The sequence below is a fragment of the Muscardinus avellanarius genome, assembly GCF_963383645.1.
Source record: "Muscardinus avellanarius genome assembly, chromosome: 12".
NCBI lineage: Eukaryota > Metazoa > Chordata > Mammalia > Rodentia > Gliridae > Muscardinus > Muscardinus avellanarius.
Window position 1 is genome coordinate 25,904,322 of NC_137798.1, and position 14,452 is coordinate 25,918,773.

The following is a 14,452-nucleotide window of genomic DNA, read 5'->3' on the forward strand; positions in this document are numbered from 1 at the left end:
CAGCCTCTAGTACGAAAGAAAGAGGGGGTACAAGGTCTTGTAATACAAATCATATGAGTAGGCACAAGGTGAGCAGCGACCTGGAGGTGGACCAGAAGCACAGTAAAGATGTCAAGAAATTGCAAACAAACCCTGACCCACCTGGTTGGCTGTTGTGAAGACTAGGGGGAGGGGAGATCAGTCAGTCCTAATTCCCATACTGACCGTCCCAGGAGACTCTGGTTCTGGGGTCTCTGCCAATGAGGGCTTGGGGTTGTTGTTACTTTTTTTTTTTTTTTTTTTTTGACGGTACTGGGGATGGAATCCAGGGGCATTCTACCTCCAAGCTACACCCCTAGCCCTAATTTTTATTCTTTATTTTGAAACAGAGTCTCACTGAGTTTCAAAGAGCCTCACTAAGTAGCTGAGGCTGTCAGTAAACTGCAATCATCCTATCTCAGCCTCCCAAATGCTGGGATTACAAACCTGTGCCACCACGCCCAGCTTGTTACATCTTAATAAATATCCATTTCACACTTATTTTTGGAGCAAAGGAATAGAGCTAGGAAATTACACAGATTGCAAATCTGAAAAGCTTATGCAATAACTTCCTTTAAAATTCTCTCACTGAAACCTGGCGTGGTGACACACGCTTGTAATTCCAGCTTTTGGGAGGCTGAGACAGGAGGATCACAGTTCATGGCCAGCCTCAGCTACTTAGTGAGGTACTCTGCAACTCAGTGAGACCCTGTTTCCAAATAAAGAATTAAAAAATAGGGCTGGGGTTTAGCTCAGAGGTCGAACACCCCTGGGTTCCATCCCCAGATTGGAAAAAAAAAAAAAATCACATAGAATACGAGTACACTTCTATAGCTGCAGCGATTCCCTGATGCCGCAACACTTTGAGCCTCTCAGAGCAAGTCCAGTTCATCTTCACAACCTTTTAAATATTTTAAGAGTTTCATGACCCATGCCTTCCAAATATTGCCTCATTTGGCAGTAATAAGAGCTATAAAATGGCTCCTACTGTTTGACCCAGTAATTCCATTTTCAAATACACCAAATGGGAATAACTCAAAGTAAGTAGGAAATCTGCACAAATTTGTTTATTCCTTTTGTGTAACAGGGAAAAGTTTATATATATATATATATATATATATATATATATATATATATATTTTTTTTTTTTTTTTTTTTTTTTTTTTTTAATGTAGGAATTGAAGCCAGGGGTATTTCACTTCGGAGCTATAACCCCAGCCTGATTTTTTTTTTTTTTTAACAAGGTCTCACTAAGTTTTGATGGGCCTCTCTAAGTAAGTTGCTGACCCTGGTCTCAAACCTGCAATCCTCCTGTCTCAGCCTCCCAAGTACTGGGATATACCTGGCTCAGAGGATAGTTTAATATAATACAAACTCCCTAAAATTTAGAGCACAGACAAATGATTTGGACAACTACTTGATGCTTGCTTTCTCTTTCTTTCTTTCTTTCTTTCTTTCTTTCTTTCTTTCTTTCTTTCTGTGGGTCTGGGGATGGAACCCAGGGGCATTCGACCTCCAACCTTCACCCACTGTACTATTTTTTACTCTTTATCTTGAAACAGGGTCTCAATGAGTTGCAGAGGGCCTCACTAAGTAGCTGAGGCTGTCCGCGAACCACGATCCTCCCGTCTCAGCCTCCCGAATGCTGGGGTTTCAAGCACGTACCACCACATCCGGCTTTGCTTGACACTTTCAGTGAAGAGAATACATGCAAAATTTACCCTGATGCATTAAAATGTATATGCAATGCTACATGAAGAAAACAATACATAAGCCAGGCTTGGTAGTGCATGCCTCTAATTCCAATAATTGGGAGGCTGAGACAGGAGGACCACAGGTTCAGGGACAGCCTCTGAAATTTAGTTAGACCCTCAGCAACTTAGTGAGACCCTGTTTCAAAAAAAAAAAACAGGCCTGGTGGGGCATACCTGTAATCCCAGTACTTGAGGAGCTGAGAAAGAAGAATTGCAGGTTTGAGACTTGGCTTCAGAAATTTAGCAAGTCTCAGCCGGGCGTGGTAGCCCACGCTTGTAATCCCAGCATTTGGGAGGCTGAGACAGGAGGATCGCAGTTCACAGCCAGCCTCAGTTACTTAGTGAGGCCCTTTGCAACTCAATGAGACCCTGTTTCAAAATAAAGAATAAAAAATAAGGCTGGGGGGGGTGTAGCTCAGAGGTAGAATGCCCTTGGGTTCCATCCCTAGTACCACAAGGAGGAGGAGGAGGAAGGGGAGGAGGAGGAGAAGGAAGCATAAAATATTTTACAAGTATATGAGTCCAAGTTTTTACCTAATGAGTGCCCCGATGAAGCCGCTTCCTCCAGCTGCACAGCACAAACAACGTCCATCTGATCCAGATCTTCCTACTTGCTGTTCTGTTTTTGCTTATGGCGCTGTAGATTGAACCCAGGGTTGTAACACCTCTGAGCTACACGCCAGCCCTTTTTTATGTTTTCCTTTGAAACAGGGTCTAAGTTGTGGAAACTGACCTCATACCTGCAATCCTTCCATCTCAGCCTCCCAAGTACTGGGATTATGATCGAGTGTCACCACGCCTGGGTCCCACTTGATTTTAATTCTGCCCTGTGTACCTTCCATTTGCAAATCTCCTCCAGTGAACAAAGAAGAAGTGTGAGGGCTGAGTCCAGGAAGATAGGCAACTAAGCAGTTCACTTCAAATTTCTTCTTCTTTTTTTTTTTTTTTTTTTTTTTTTTTTTTTCAGTACTAGGGATTGAACCCAGGAGCATTCTACCTTCAAGTTACACCCCCCAGCCCTAGTTTTATTTATTTATTTATTTACTGCAGCACTGGGGATGGAACCCAGGGGCATTCTACCTCTGAGCTATACCCCCTGCCCTATTTTTTATTCTTTATTTTGAAACAGGGTCTCACTGAGTTGCAGAGGGCCTCACTAAGTAGCTGAGGCTGGCCGCGAACCGTGATCCTCTTGTCTCAGTCTCCCGAATGCTGGGATTACAAGCGTGCGCCACCACGCCCGACGTTCACTCCAAATTTCTACCTCCCGCTCCTGCACATTTTGCCCCTGTTGTTCCCACTCCCATTTCTGGTCCTTGGGGCTCTTTGCTCCCCTTAGAGCCTTCACCTGGAATGAGACTGTGTCTGTAGGGGCGGAGTGGGGGTGACTGGGGATTGAGCTCAGGAATATTCTATTTCTAGGCTACACCCCAACCCTTTCTATTTATTTATTGTTTTAAACTTTGAAACAAAGGCCGGGCGTGGTGGCACACTTGTAATCCCAGCATTTGGGAGACTGAGACAGGAGGATCGTGGTTTGCGAACAGCCTCAGCTACTTAGTGAGGCCCTTTGCAACTTGGTGAAACCCTGTTTCAAAATATAGAATAAAAAATAGGGCTGGGGTGTAGCTCAGAGGTAGAATGCCCCTGGGTTCCATCCCCAGTACCGAAAAAAAAAAAAAAAAATTGAAACAGGATCTCACTAAATGTCCACATGCTGGCCTTAAACTTTCAATCCTAAACCGGACGTGGTGGTGCACGCTTGTAATCCCAGCGCCTGTGAGTCTGAGACAGAAGGATCACACAGGTTCGAAGCCAGCCTCAGCTACTTAGGGAGGCTCTCAGCAACTTAGTGAGACGCTGTTTCCAAATAAAGTATAAAAAATAGAGCCGGGCATGGTGGTGCACTCTTGTAATCCCTGCGTTTAGGAGGCTGAGACAGGAGGATCACGCAGGTTAGAAGCCAGCCTCAGCTATTTAGTGAGGTTCTCAGCAACTTAGTGAGAACCTGTTTCCAAATAAAGTATAAAAATAGGTCTGGTAGTATAACCCAGAGGTAGAAAGCCCCTGGGTTCCACCCCCAGTACCACCAAAAACAAAACAAAACAAAAAAAACTTTCAATCCTCCTATCTCAGCCTCCCAAAAATTAATTGTATATTTATGTTTGTGGAGCTGGTCAGACACTAGCTAGGGAAGAGCAGTGGGCAAACAGATAAGGTTCTTGGTTTCATAAAGCTTATTCTTCGATTACCTGTGGTAAAGGGTGAGTTTATCATGAATCATAAAATACACAAATAAATATATGATCAGAGATAAATACTGTAAAGAAATAAAAGAGAATGAACCACAGGCCACTTTGGATGCGTGTTCAGGGAAAACCTACGAGACAGCAACTCTTTACTTCAGACCCAAAGGACGAATCGTGAACAAAAGACTCCAGGCAGAAGGAAGAAAGCAAAACTGCAGAATTAGGACTGAACAGCTGTGCTTGAAGGACGGGAGGCCACTGTGGCCGCAGGTCACTAGGAGCTCGCATCAGGGAGCAGGAGAGATGGGCTGGAGGGAGAGGCAGGAAAGGGGCAAGGGGGAGCCCTTAGAAGAAGAGAGTGACAAGATCTGATTTAGATTTTTTTGAATTTACTAACTTATTTGTTATTTTGTGGTGCTGGGGATGGAACCCAGGGCCTCATACAATCTGGGTAAGTAAGTCCTCTATCACTGAGCTATATCCCCAAGCCCCGAATCAGACATTTTTATTTATTATTATTTATTTATTTATTTATTTATTTATTTATTTTCAGTACTGAGGATGGAACCCAGGCAGGGGCATTCTACCTCTGAGATACATCCCCAGTACTATTTTTTATTCTTTATTTTAAAACAGGGTCTCAGTGAGTTACAAAGGGCCTCACCAAATGGTAGCTAAGGATGTCCTCGAACCGTGGTCCTCCTGTCTCTGCCTCCCAAATGCTGGGATTACAGCGTGGGCCACCATGCCCGGCTTGAAAACGGTTTCTCAGGAGACTGGAGTGGAACTGGCAGGCGAGTACAGCGAGCAATGCACCTGCACTGGCAAAGGCAAGATGTTTTCCAGTACCAAAAAACCTCCAATAACCATAATTGACAATTGACATATACTGATATATTCTGCAGGGTTTTTTGGGGTTTTTTGTTTTGTTTTGTTTTGTTTTTGTGGTATCAGGGATAAATTCAAGGTTACTTTATCTCTGAGTTATACCTTTAGCTTTATTTCATTTTTTATTTTGAAACAGTCTTGGTAAATTATAGCTTGCTGGTCTTAAACCTGTAATACTCTGTCTCAGCCTCTGTCCCAGTTCATGGGATTACAGGTGTGTGCCACCACATCTGGCTCTGTAGTTTCTTATCCAAAATAACTAAGGTTTTGCCCCCCATTTCCTTGAAAGGCATAGCTAACAAGAACATGTTCTCTCAAGCCTATCCCTAAAATTTCCCCTTCTTTATTCTTTTTCCTTTATTATTTTATTTTTTGGCAGGAATTGAACCCCAGGAACATTCTACCTGTGAGCACCTCCAGCTTTTTTTGTTTTTTGTTTTTTGTTTTTTTTTGTTTGTTTGTTTTTGTTTTTGTTTTTTGGGTACTGGGGATTGAACCCAGAGGCATTTTACTTCCAAGTTATACCCCCAGCCCAATTTTGTTTCTTATATTAAAAACAGTGTTTCACTAAGTTTCGGAGGACCTCACTAATTGCCAAGGCTAGCTTCAAACCTGCAATCCTCCTGTCTCAGCCTCCCAAGTACTAGGATTACAAGGATGCACCACGCCTTGCTCCCTTTTTATTATTTATTTTTTTATTTTTGCAATACTGGGGATGAAACCGAGGGGCATTCTACCTTTGAGCTACACCCCTAGCCCAGTTTTTTATTTTTTATTTTGAAACAGGGTCTCACCAAGTTGCAAAGGGCCTCATTAAGTAGCTGAGGCTGTCCGCGAATCTCGATCCCTCTGTCTCAGCCTCCCAAATGCTGGAATTACAAGCGTGTGCCACCACGTCCGGCTCTCACTTTTTATTATTTATTTACTTACTTACTTATTTATTTGAGGTACTGGGGATGGAACCCAGGAACATTCTACCTCTGAGCTACACCCCCAGTCCTATTTTTTATTCTTTTTTTTTTCCCTTGTGGTACTGGGGATGAAACCCAGGAGCATTCTACCTCTGAGCTACACTCCCAGCCATACTTTTTATTCTTTATTTTGAAACAGGGTCTCACTGAGTGGCAAAGGGCCTCACTATGTACCTGAGGCTGGCCGGGAACCACAATCCTCCTGTGTCAGCCTCCTGAATGCTGGGATTACAAGAGTGAGTCACCACACCTGGCTGCTCCCTCCACAATTTAGTGAGACCTCATTTAAAAATAAAATAGGTCCAGGGGTGTATCTCAGAGGTAGAATGTTCTGGGGTTCCATCCCAATACCTCACGTACACACACACATCTTCCTCTATGGACTTTGACAGCTCAGTGGAAGCCTGTAACTGTAAAGATGCCCAAGTTACAGCAAGCTACTTAACTTAGATAAGACAGATAACTATCTTAGATAACTTGCTCTGAGATAACTTAGAGCCAGTTACTTAACTTCTTTCTTTCCTTCTTTCTTCCTTCCTTTCTTTCTTTCTTTCTCTCTTTCTTTTGCGGGTCTGGGGATGGAACCTCTGAGCTACACCCTCTGCCCTATTTTTTAGTCTTTATTTTGAAACAGGGTCTCACTAAGTTGCAGAGGGCCTCACTAAGTAGCTGAGGCTGTACGCGAACTGTGATTCTCCGGTCTCAGCCTCCCAAATGCTGAGATTACAAGCGTGCACCACCATGCCTGGCTTAATTAATTTCAATAAACCATAATTTCATCCATAAAACAGATGCTTGATAAAGAATCTGAAATTGGCTTTTAAAAATGGTGAAAAGTAGCCAGCTGTAATGGTGCATGCTTATAACCCCCACAACTTGGGAGACTGAGACGAGAAGATTGCACAGGTTCAAAGCCTCAGCTACTGAGTGAGGCTCTCAACAACTTAGTGAGACCCTGTTTCCAAATAAAGTATTAAATAGGTCTGGGAGTATAGCCCGGAGGTAGAAAAGCCCCTGGGTTCCACCCCCAGTACCACAAAAATATAAAATAAAATAAATTAGGGCTAGGGGTATAGCTCAGAGGTAGAATGCCCCTGGGTTCAATCCCCAGTAACACACACACACACACACACACACACACACACACACACACACACCTCAGTTCTTGGGAGGCCAAGACAGGAAAATCACAGATTCAAAGGCAACCTGGGCAATTTTTTGAGACTCTGTTCAAAATAATAAGAAAAATAGAGCTGGGTGTGGTGGCGCATGCTTGTAGTCCCAGCATTTGGGAGGCGGAGACAGGAGGATCATGGTTTGTGGACAGCCTCAGCTACTTATTGAGGATCTTGCAACTCAGTGCGACCCTGTTTCAAACTAAAGAATAAAAAAATAGGACTGAGGGTGTAGCTCAGAGGTAGAATACTCCTGGGTTCCATCCCCAGTATGAAGAGGAAGAAGGAGGAGGAGGGGGAGAAAAATCGGGCTGGGGATGTGATTCAGAGAGAGACTCCCCCTAGGTTCAACCCCCAGTACCACAAAAGAAACAAAAACTGTTAAAGGCACCCTTTTTTGGGGGGCAGGGTAGGACAATAATCTACCCCTTTTTTCCTGGAGCTTGTGGACCTCCAAGGCCAGCTTTATAGTCTTCTACTTAGTTGTGGGAGCCTTGACTGTATCAAGGGCTCCCAAATCACTTCGGTATAAGGGAAGTTAGATGCAATGTAAGAGGAGAGAAGGGAAGGTTCACACTCTCTCCACGTGGAAAATGCGCAAGCTGGTTGGAGATGGGTGATGAATACGGTTCATAAAACATCCCCTGTGGGCATTTCCCAAGTGCTGGCTCCTCCAGTTACTGGGCAGTCTTTACCAAGTGGACACCAGGGGGTAGCAAAATCTCACTGTTAGCTTCAGGGCACTGATTACCAGGAAGCTGGGGAATCGCCCTGACTGGAGGGTCCCACAATGTGGACAGAGCTCCATCTCCAGCTCTACTCTGCGGGAGAAGGGCCCTCAGGTTTGCTGCTTTAGACTGTTTTTGGACTCTCTGGAGCCGAGGGCTCTCAACACGTCCAAGAAGGATAACAGTTCCTCCTCTCCTTTCCAGACCCAGCCAGTGTAGACAGGGCGCTTAGCATCCTAAGAGGTGGGTGAAAGAAAGGCCTGTCACCCGGCCTTCTCTCCTGCTGCTCCAACAACTGCCCAAAGCCTCTGGCCTCTCGGCCTCTTCGGAACTGCATTCTATGAGGGATGTTTCCTGAACACCCCACCCACACACAGCTGCAATGGCAAAAGCCTTCATGCCCATCTCGGGGGACTCTCTGGCTTTCAGGTCCCCTCCCCAGCGCCCGCCCTTTGGAAAGGCCACCGTGCTGCCGGGCTTCCCGGGCAGGCTGGCCTTCACTGCCCGGTGGAGGATGCTCAAGGCTCTTCCGCGTGAGCAGAATGGGTGGGGCCGCAACTTTCTGGCTTAGTCCCCTTTGTCTGCTGAGTCAGATTCTTGTCCCCATCGTCAGGAACCCTGGCGGCCGTGGGGCACACTACTGCCCAGGAAGGAAGGGTCTGGCGTCCAGCCTCGAATCGTGGGTCCGACCCGGGAGCTGGTGCTTTTCCTCTTCTAGAGTCAGGGATGCGGTGGCCAGCCAGGGGAGAACTCAGAAAAAGTCCCCCAAGTGCAGGATCTGCAGAAGGATCCTGAAACCCGCCCCATCCTAAGCCTTCCCCTCTCCATAACTCCGTACGCCCCCGCATCCCCTGCACAGCACAGAAGGGCCCATTGTCGTCGCCTGGAGGCCCGGGAAGGAGATGGGAAGGGCGGGCGGGCAAACCCCCGAGAGGTTGGGAGAGCCCCTTGATTCCCGGCCCTCCGCTCTACCTAAAGGGAGCAAGAGGTGTCGTCTGAGCCCCGGGTCCTTCCAAAGTCTGACAATCGAGCAGAGGCTCTTAAGTCCGCTTAAGAGGCTTCGGGCCGCCGGACGACCCCAGTCCCAGGATGAGACTAAGGGGGATCCGCGCACTCCCCTGACTTGGGGTGTCGCGAGCAGAACTAAACTGATCCCTTAGAGAGCCGGGCGATGTCGGGAAGATGGGGGCGTCCTCGGCCGGGCGGGCCTCCGAGGGTCAGGGTGGCGGCTGCCCACGGGGGGGCGGGGGGCGCGGCGGGCGGGCGGGGGGCGCGGCGGGGGTCCCGCGCCGGGCGGGCGGGCGGCGCCGGGGGCGGGGCGGGGCGGGGCGGGGCGGCGGCCGTCTCGGCCCTCCCTGGCGGGGCCCCGCGGCCTGGAGCGCGGCGGCCGAGCCGCCACCGCGGCCGCGCTGTCCCCGGCCAGAGCCGAGAGCCGCGGCGGCGGGAGGGAGGCGGAGGAGCGCCGGCCCCCGCCCGCCGGCCCGCGGAGCGCCAGGCCATGGTGAGTCCCGCGCCGGCCCCGAGCCCTCCGGCCACCGCGCAGCCCCCAGCCCGCGCCCGCCCCTCCCCCGCCGTCCAGCGCTGCCCGCCGCCCCCCGCCCCCGCTCCGGGTCTCCCCTCGCCCACACCCCGCCCTCCTCCGTCCAGACCCGCGCCTCGGGCGGGACCCCCCATCTCCGCTCCTGACCGCGGCGGAGCCCCGCGGCTGGGTCCTGCCGCGGCCCTGGAAGGGGCACTACCTCGGGTCGTGAGAACTGACCTGCCTGGAACCACCATTTTCCATCCCCGTCCCTCCCCAGCCCGGTGAGCCGGCCCACCCATCCGGCCCTGGGGGACCGGCCGCAGCGGTGGCTGGGCCAGGGCCAGGGGCTTGGCCGAAGAGGGAAACTCCCGCGGAGAAAAGGGCTGCTTTGGGGTAGTGGACAGGGCGGAGAGGGGAGTACCGGGGGTGTGACGCCGCCGGAGCTGACCGCGACGGAGGGGAAAGGACGGAGCGCGCGCTGCAGGGACAGAAGCGCTGCTGCCGCCCAGGGCAGCACCGGCCCCGCCGAGATGGGGACCTGGGAGCAGCGCCCCAGGGCACGGGCGCCCACGTCAACAGGAGTGAGCACAGTGCTGAGAACTTTCAGAAGTACTCTGCAGAACCACTGCAAGACTGGGCGCTGCCGTGGAGCGCGCCCGCTGCCGGGGGTGGGGTGAGCCGAGGGGGCGCTCTGCGGAGCGGAGGGGAGGCCCTGCCCGGGGGCGCTCCCGCAGGCAGCGGAGGAGGGGCCGGAGCCCCAGGGGCCGCGCTCCTCCACCAAGGGACGGCCACCCCCTGGTAGAGAGGTTGGAGCGAGAAGAAAGAGGAACTGGGCCAGGGAGGGCTGACTCAGTCTCTCTGGTCTGGTCTTTGGGCCCCGCCGGTGGGAGGCCGGGTGTCTGGGCTCCCGCCCGCCGCCTCCCGCCCCAGACCCCTCCTCCCCGCCTGCCGCTGCCGTTTCCTGTGGCTGAGACTCGCTCAGCCATGAGCTCACCGCCCCTAATGGGTTGCAGCTGCCTCGCAGCTCCGGCGCCGGCTCGCCCCTCCCGGCCTTGGAGTCGCCGGCCCACTCGGCCGCACCCCTACTCCGCGGCACCGTACCCCCACCCACGCGCTCGGCGCCCGCGTCCCGGGAACACTTGGGGTCTGTCTGCTCACCCACGCCTTGGGGCCGGGCCTGCTCGCTGACGCACTGAGGGTCGACTTGTGGAGTAGCTGCCCAAGCTTTTCAGACTCTAGCGCGCTACTCCAATTGGAAGGACTCAGTAAAATAGCTGTTTTGTCTTCGGAGCAAATGCAGGACATCGGGGCGGGCAGAAAACTAGGTAAATACTGCCCGGTAAATAGCACCCCTCCCCCTTTTACAGCCAAGAAATCTGATAAAAGAAACTTCAAAGGCCCTCTTGAAAGAGAAGCTTGCAAAGGAATAGCCCGAGGGGCTGTGGTTTAAGGTGTGGGATGGAGAAAGACGGTCCTTTGATTCACTTAGCGAGGCTGGAGGGGCTGGCTGGGCTCTGACTTGAGATGGCGACTCCAGGTCCAGGTTGGCCGAGAGGTCCCCAGGAATCAGAAAAGACTTCTGCTGGAATGCATACCATCAAGGCCTCCTCCTCCCTTCCACACATGATCCTTTGTGCCCTTTTCTTCTTTGAAATGCCCCCACCCAGTTCTTTTGTAACCCCATCCCACAGGCTCTGGGAGTGGATGGTTGCTTTAGAGCCGCTCTGGAAGAGTCCAGTACTATAAAGTCCTGAGAGCCACAGCTTTTCCCATCACTCTTTTTTCCACCAAGACCATTTCTGGGATGAAACTGCTTGTGGATGGCCTCACCTCCACTTAGGATGGGGGGCCCTGGATGATGGGCCTTGGGAGGAAACTATTTGTATGATGACGGTGTGGCAGACCCCCAGAGCCCCTTCAGAGTTTGTGACCATCCGTTCAGTGCCCTGACCATCCAGGAGCCTGTCTCCTGCCTCCCAAGGGGGGGCCTGTGCAATCACCCCCGATTCTCAAGCACCAGGAACATCCCTGATCAGAGACATTCCCAACAAATTCTCCCTGGATCTTGGGAGGCAACCTGGGAGCTTGAGTGTGAAGTCCTGTTAGGCTCTTGTGTGCCCTCTGACTGGCCCAGCCCGGTTGCCATTATTGGCTCATCCAGCCAACATTTCCTGAGCTTCATTTTGTGTGCACATGGTACAAGGAGAGCCCTGGAGATTATGCTTGGGTGCTATCTAGGAGTCTGCAGCCTGGTCTTATCTCCCCCAGGAGCCTGAGCCAGTGGAAGACTGTGTGCAGAGCACACTCGCTGCCTTATACCCACCGTTTGAAGCCACGGCCCCCACCCTGTTGGGTCAGGTGTTCCAGGTGGTGGAGAGGACGTATCGGGAGGACGCGCTGAGGTACACGCTGGACTTCCTGGTACCAGCCAAACACCTGCTTGCCAAGGTCCAGCAGGAAGCTTGTGTGAGTGGCTGTGCATCTGTGTTCTGCCTCCCCTGAGATCCACTGCCTCCCTCTCAACTAGCCAGGCCGATTTCCCCACACCCAGGCAGCTTCCCCTGGTACAGATAGCACAGAGGCTTCATTTGCTGACCTCCCACCAACCTTGACCCTGGAATGTACTCACCACTCAGATGCTAACACACATACCTGCACCTCATCTTTACCAAATTTGGGCCCCTAAGAGACATTGACTCCCAAAGACCCTGGCTTTCCAGACCCAATTCCAGACATTTCCTCCTCAGAGAATTATTCAAAATACCAACTCCCCAGACATGACTCAGCAGAGGTCCTTTATTTCTTCAGCTATAAAGACCTAAGAGTCTTTGCTTCCCCCAAGACAATAGCATGTGCTGACCATGTCTTTGTAATGACACAGTTCTTGCCCTCCCACATATGGAACCAACTTCCAGAGAAGCTTCCTACCACCAGAAGACTGATCTGTCCCAATCTCTTCCCCAACCACTCCTTTTCTGCTCCCCTGGGAATATACCCCACTGAGGCATAAAGCTAGTGCCTGCCCAGGGTGCACCCCACTCTGACTGTCCCCCTGCTGGTTTCTTCAGCAGAGGCCTGAGCACTGCCTCCCAACCTCTCTCCCCAGGCCCAGTACAGCGGATTCCTCTTCTTGCACGAGGGCTGGCCACTCTGCCTGCACGAGCAGGTGGTGGTGCAGCTAGCAGCTCTGCCCTGGCAGCTGCTGCGCCCAGGAGACTTCTACCTGCAAGTGGTGCCCTCCGCAGCCCAAGCACCCCGTCTGGCTCTCAAGTGTCTGGCCCCAGGGGGCGGACGGGTCCAGGAGCTGCCCGTGCCCAATGAGGCTTGTGCCTACCTGTTCACACCTGAGTGGTTGCAAGGCATCAACAAGGACCGGCCTACAGGGCGCCTCAGCACCTGCCTCCTGTCTGCGCCCTCAGGGGTTCAGCGGCTGCCCTGGGCCGAACTCATCTGCCCACAATTTGTGCATAAGGAGGGCCTCATGGTTGGACATCAGCCAAGTACGCTGCCCCCAGAACTGCCATCTGGACCCCCACCAGGGCTCCCCAGCCCTCCGCTCCCTGAAGAGGTGCTGGGCACCCGGAGTCCTGGGGATGGGCACAACGCTCCTGCTGAAGGCCCAGAGGGTGAGTACGTAGAGCTACTGGAGGTGACCCTGCCGACGAGGGGCAGCCCCACAGATGCTGAGGGCTCTTCGGGCCTCTCCAGGACCCGAACAGTGCCCACCCGCAAGAGTGCTGGAGGGAAGGGCCGGCACCGCAGACACCGGGCATGGATGCACCAGAAGGGCCCTGGAGCCCGAGACCAGGACGGCGGAGCACGCCCGCCTGGCGAGGGGAGCAGCACCAGAGCCTCTCCTGGGTCTCCCCCGGGAGCCGAAGCCGTCCCAGAGGCCGCAGTCCTGGAGGCACCTGAGCCCCCGGCAGAGGCCCTGGGTGAAGCCTCTGAGGCCACCCCTCCGCGGCCAGCTGAGGCTGGAGGAGCAGGCCAGGGCCCTGAAGGACCACCCGGTACCCCTCGGAGAACTGGCAAAGGAAACAGGCGGAAGAAGCGAGCTGCAGGCCGAGGCGCTCTTAACCGAGGAGGGGACAGTGCCCCTCTCAGCCCTGGGGACAAGGAAGAGGCCAGCCGCCAGGAAGCCCTTGCCAATCCACCCTCACCAAATGAACAGGAGCTTCTAGAATCCTGCCTGGAGAAGGAGGCAATCGGAGGCTCTGGAAAACTAGACTCTGAACTGAAGGAGGAGCTCACGCCCACAGATGAGAAGGAGCCCCCGCCCTCAGAAGACTGTGTGCCTACGGAAGAGGGGGCTGGAGAGAGAGAGCAGGCCGGGTCGAGCCCAGCAAGTGCTGCAGGTGAGATGATCCAGGGGCCCGGGGGTGGGGGGAGCAGAGCAGCCAGACCCAGCCTCGGGTCAGGCCCATAGCTCTACTTATATCTGCAGGATCCACAGACCCAGCGGGGATCCCGTCTGACCCCCCAACACAAGCCCTGGAGACAGAGCAGGAAGTAAAGGGGGGCAGCGTCCCAGAAGAGGCCCCTCCGGTCTCCATCTCTGATGGCCCTGATGTAGCCTGGGACTTGATGGCGTCTGGATTCCTTGTCCTGACTGGTGAGTGGGCCTTTGCACAAAGGGAGAGGGACTCGGGGAAAGAGAAGCAGTCGACTGGGCTTGGGAGTGGGAGGGAGGCAGGGTGGGCTGCTCCCAGCCATGATAGCCTGGCTGTTTTGTGTCTTCAGGAGGGGTGGACCAGAGCGGGCGCGCTCTGCTGACCATAACGCCACCGTGCCCTTCCCAGGAGCCCCCACCCTCCCAAGAAACACTGAGCTCCACGCTGCGTTACCTCCACTCACTGCTCAGGTAACAACACTGGGACCCTGGACACTCACCTCCTGAGTCGTGAGGACCTGACCTCTGACCCTGACTCCCAGGATATCTCCGCTGATCCCCCAAATCACTGATGTCACTGATACTGACTTCAGCATCCTACAATACCACCTAGGTTTTTAGGACCTTGGTTCACTTATTATTCACCGAGCACCTATTAGACACCATTCAACCAGCTGGCATTGTTCACACCGTTCCAGAATGCGGAATTCTAAACTTCTCAGACCTTAATCCATTGACCCAGTATCCAGGAATGTAG

The 14,452-nt window shown here is 52.6% G+C and overlaps 1 protein-coding gene across 1 annotated transcript in view; it reads left to right on the forward strand.

The window, feature by feature from the left end:
• Nucleotides 1–8,954: 8,954 nt before the first annotated feature.
• ARHGEF40 (Rho guanine nucleotide exchange factor 40) overlaps nucleotides 8,955–14,452 on the forward strand; it is a gene marked incomplete at both ends in the record, with an annotated part of 29,766 nt that continues 24,268 nt past the window's right edge. Inside the window, 8 exon segments of the mRNA XM_080707081.1 lie at nucleotides 8,955–8,988; nucleotides 8,991–9,082; nucleotides 9,085–9,187; nucleotides 9,190–9,284; nucleotides 11,574–11,771; nucleotides 12,412–13,660; nucleotides 13,759–13,917; nucleotides 14,046–14,166. Coding sequence (XP_080563207.1) covers nucleotides 8,955–8,988; nucleotides 8,991–9,082; nucleotides 9,085–9,187; nucleotides 9,190–9,284; nucleotides 11,574–11,771; nucleotides 12,412–13,660; nucleotides 13,759–13,917; nucleotides 14,046–14,166 — 2,051 coding nt within the window.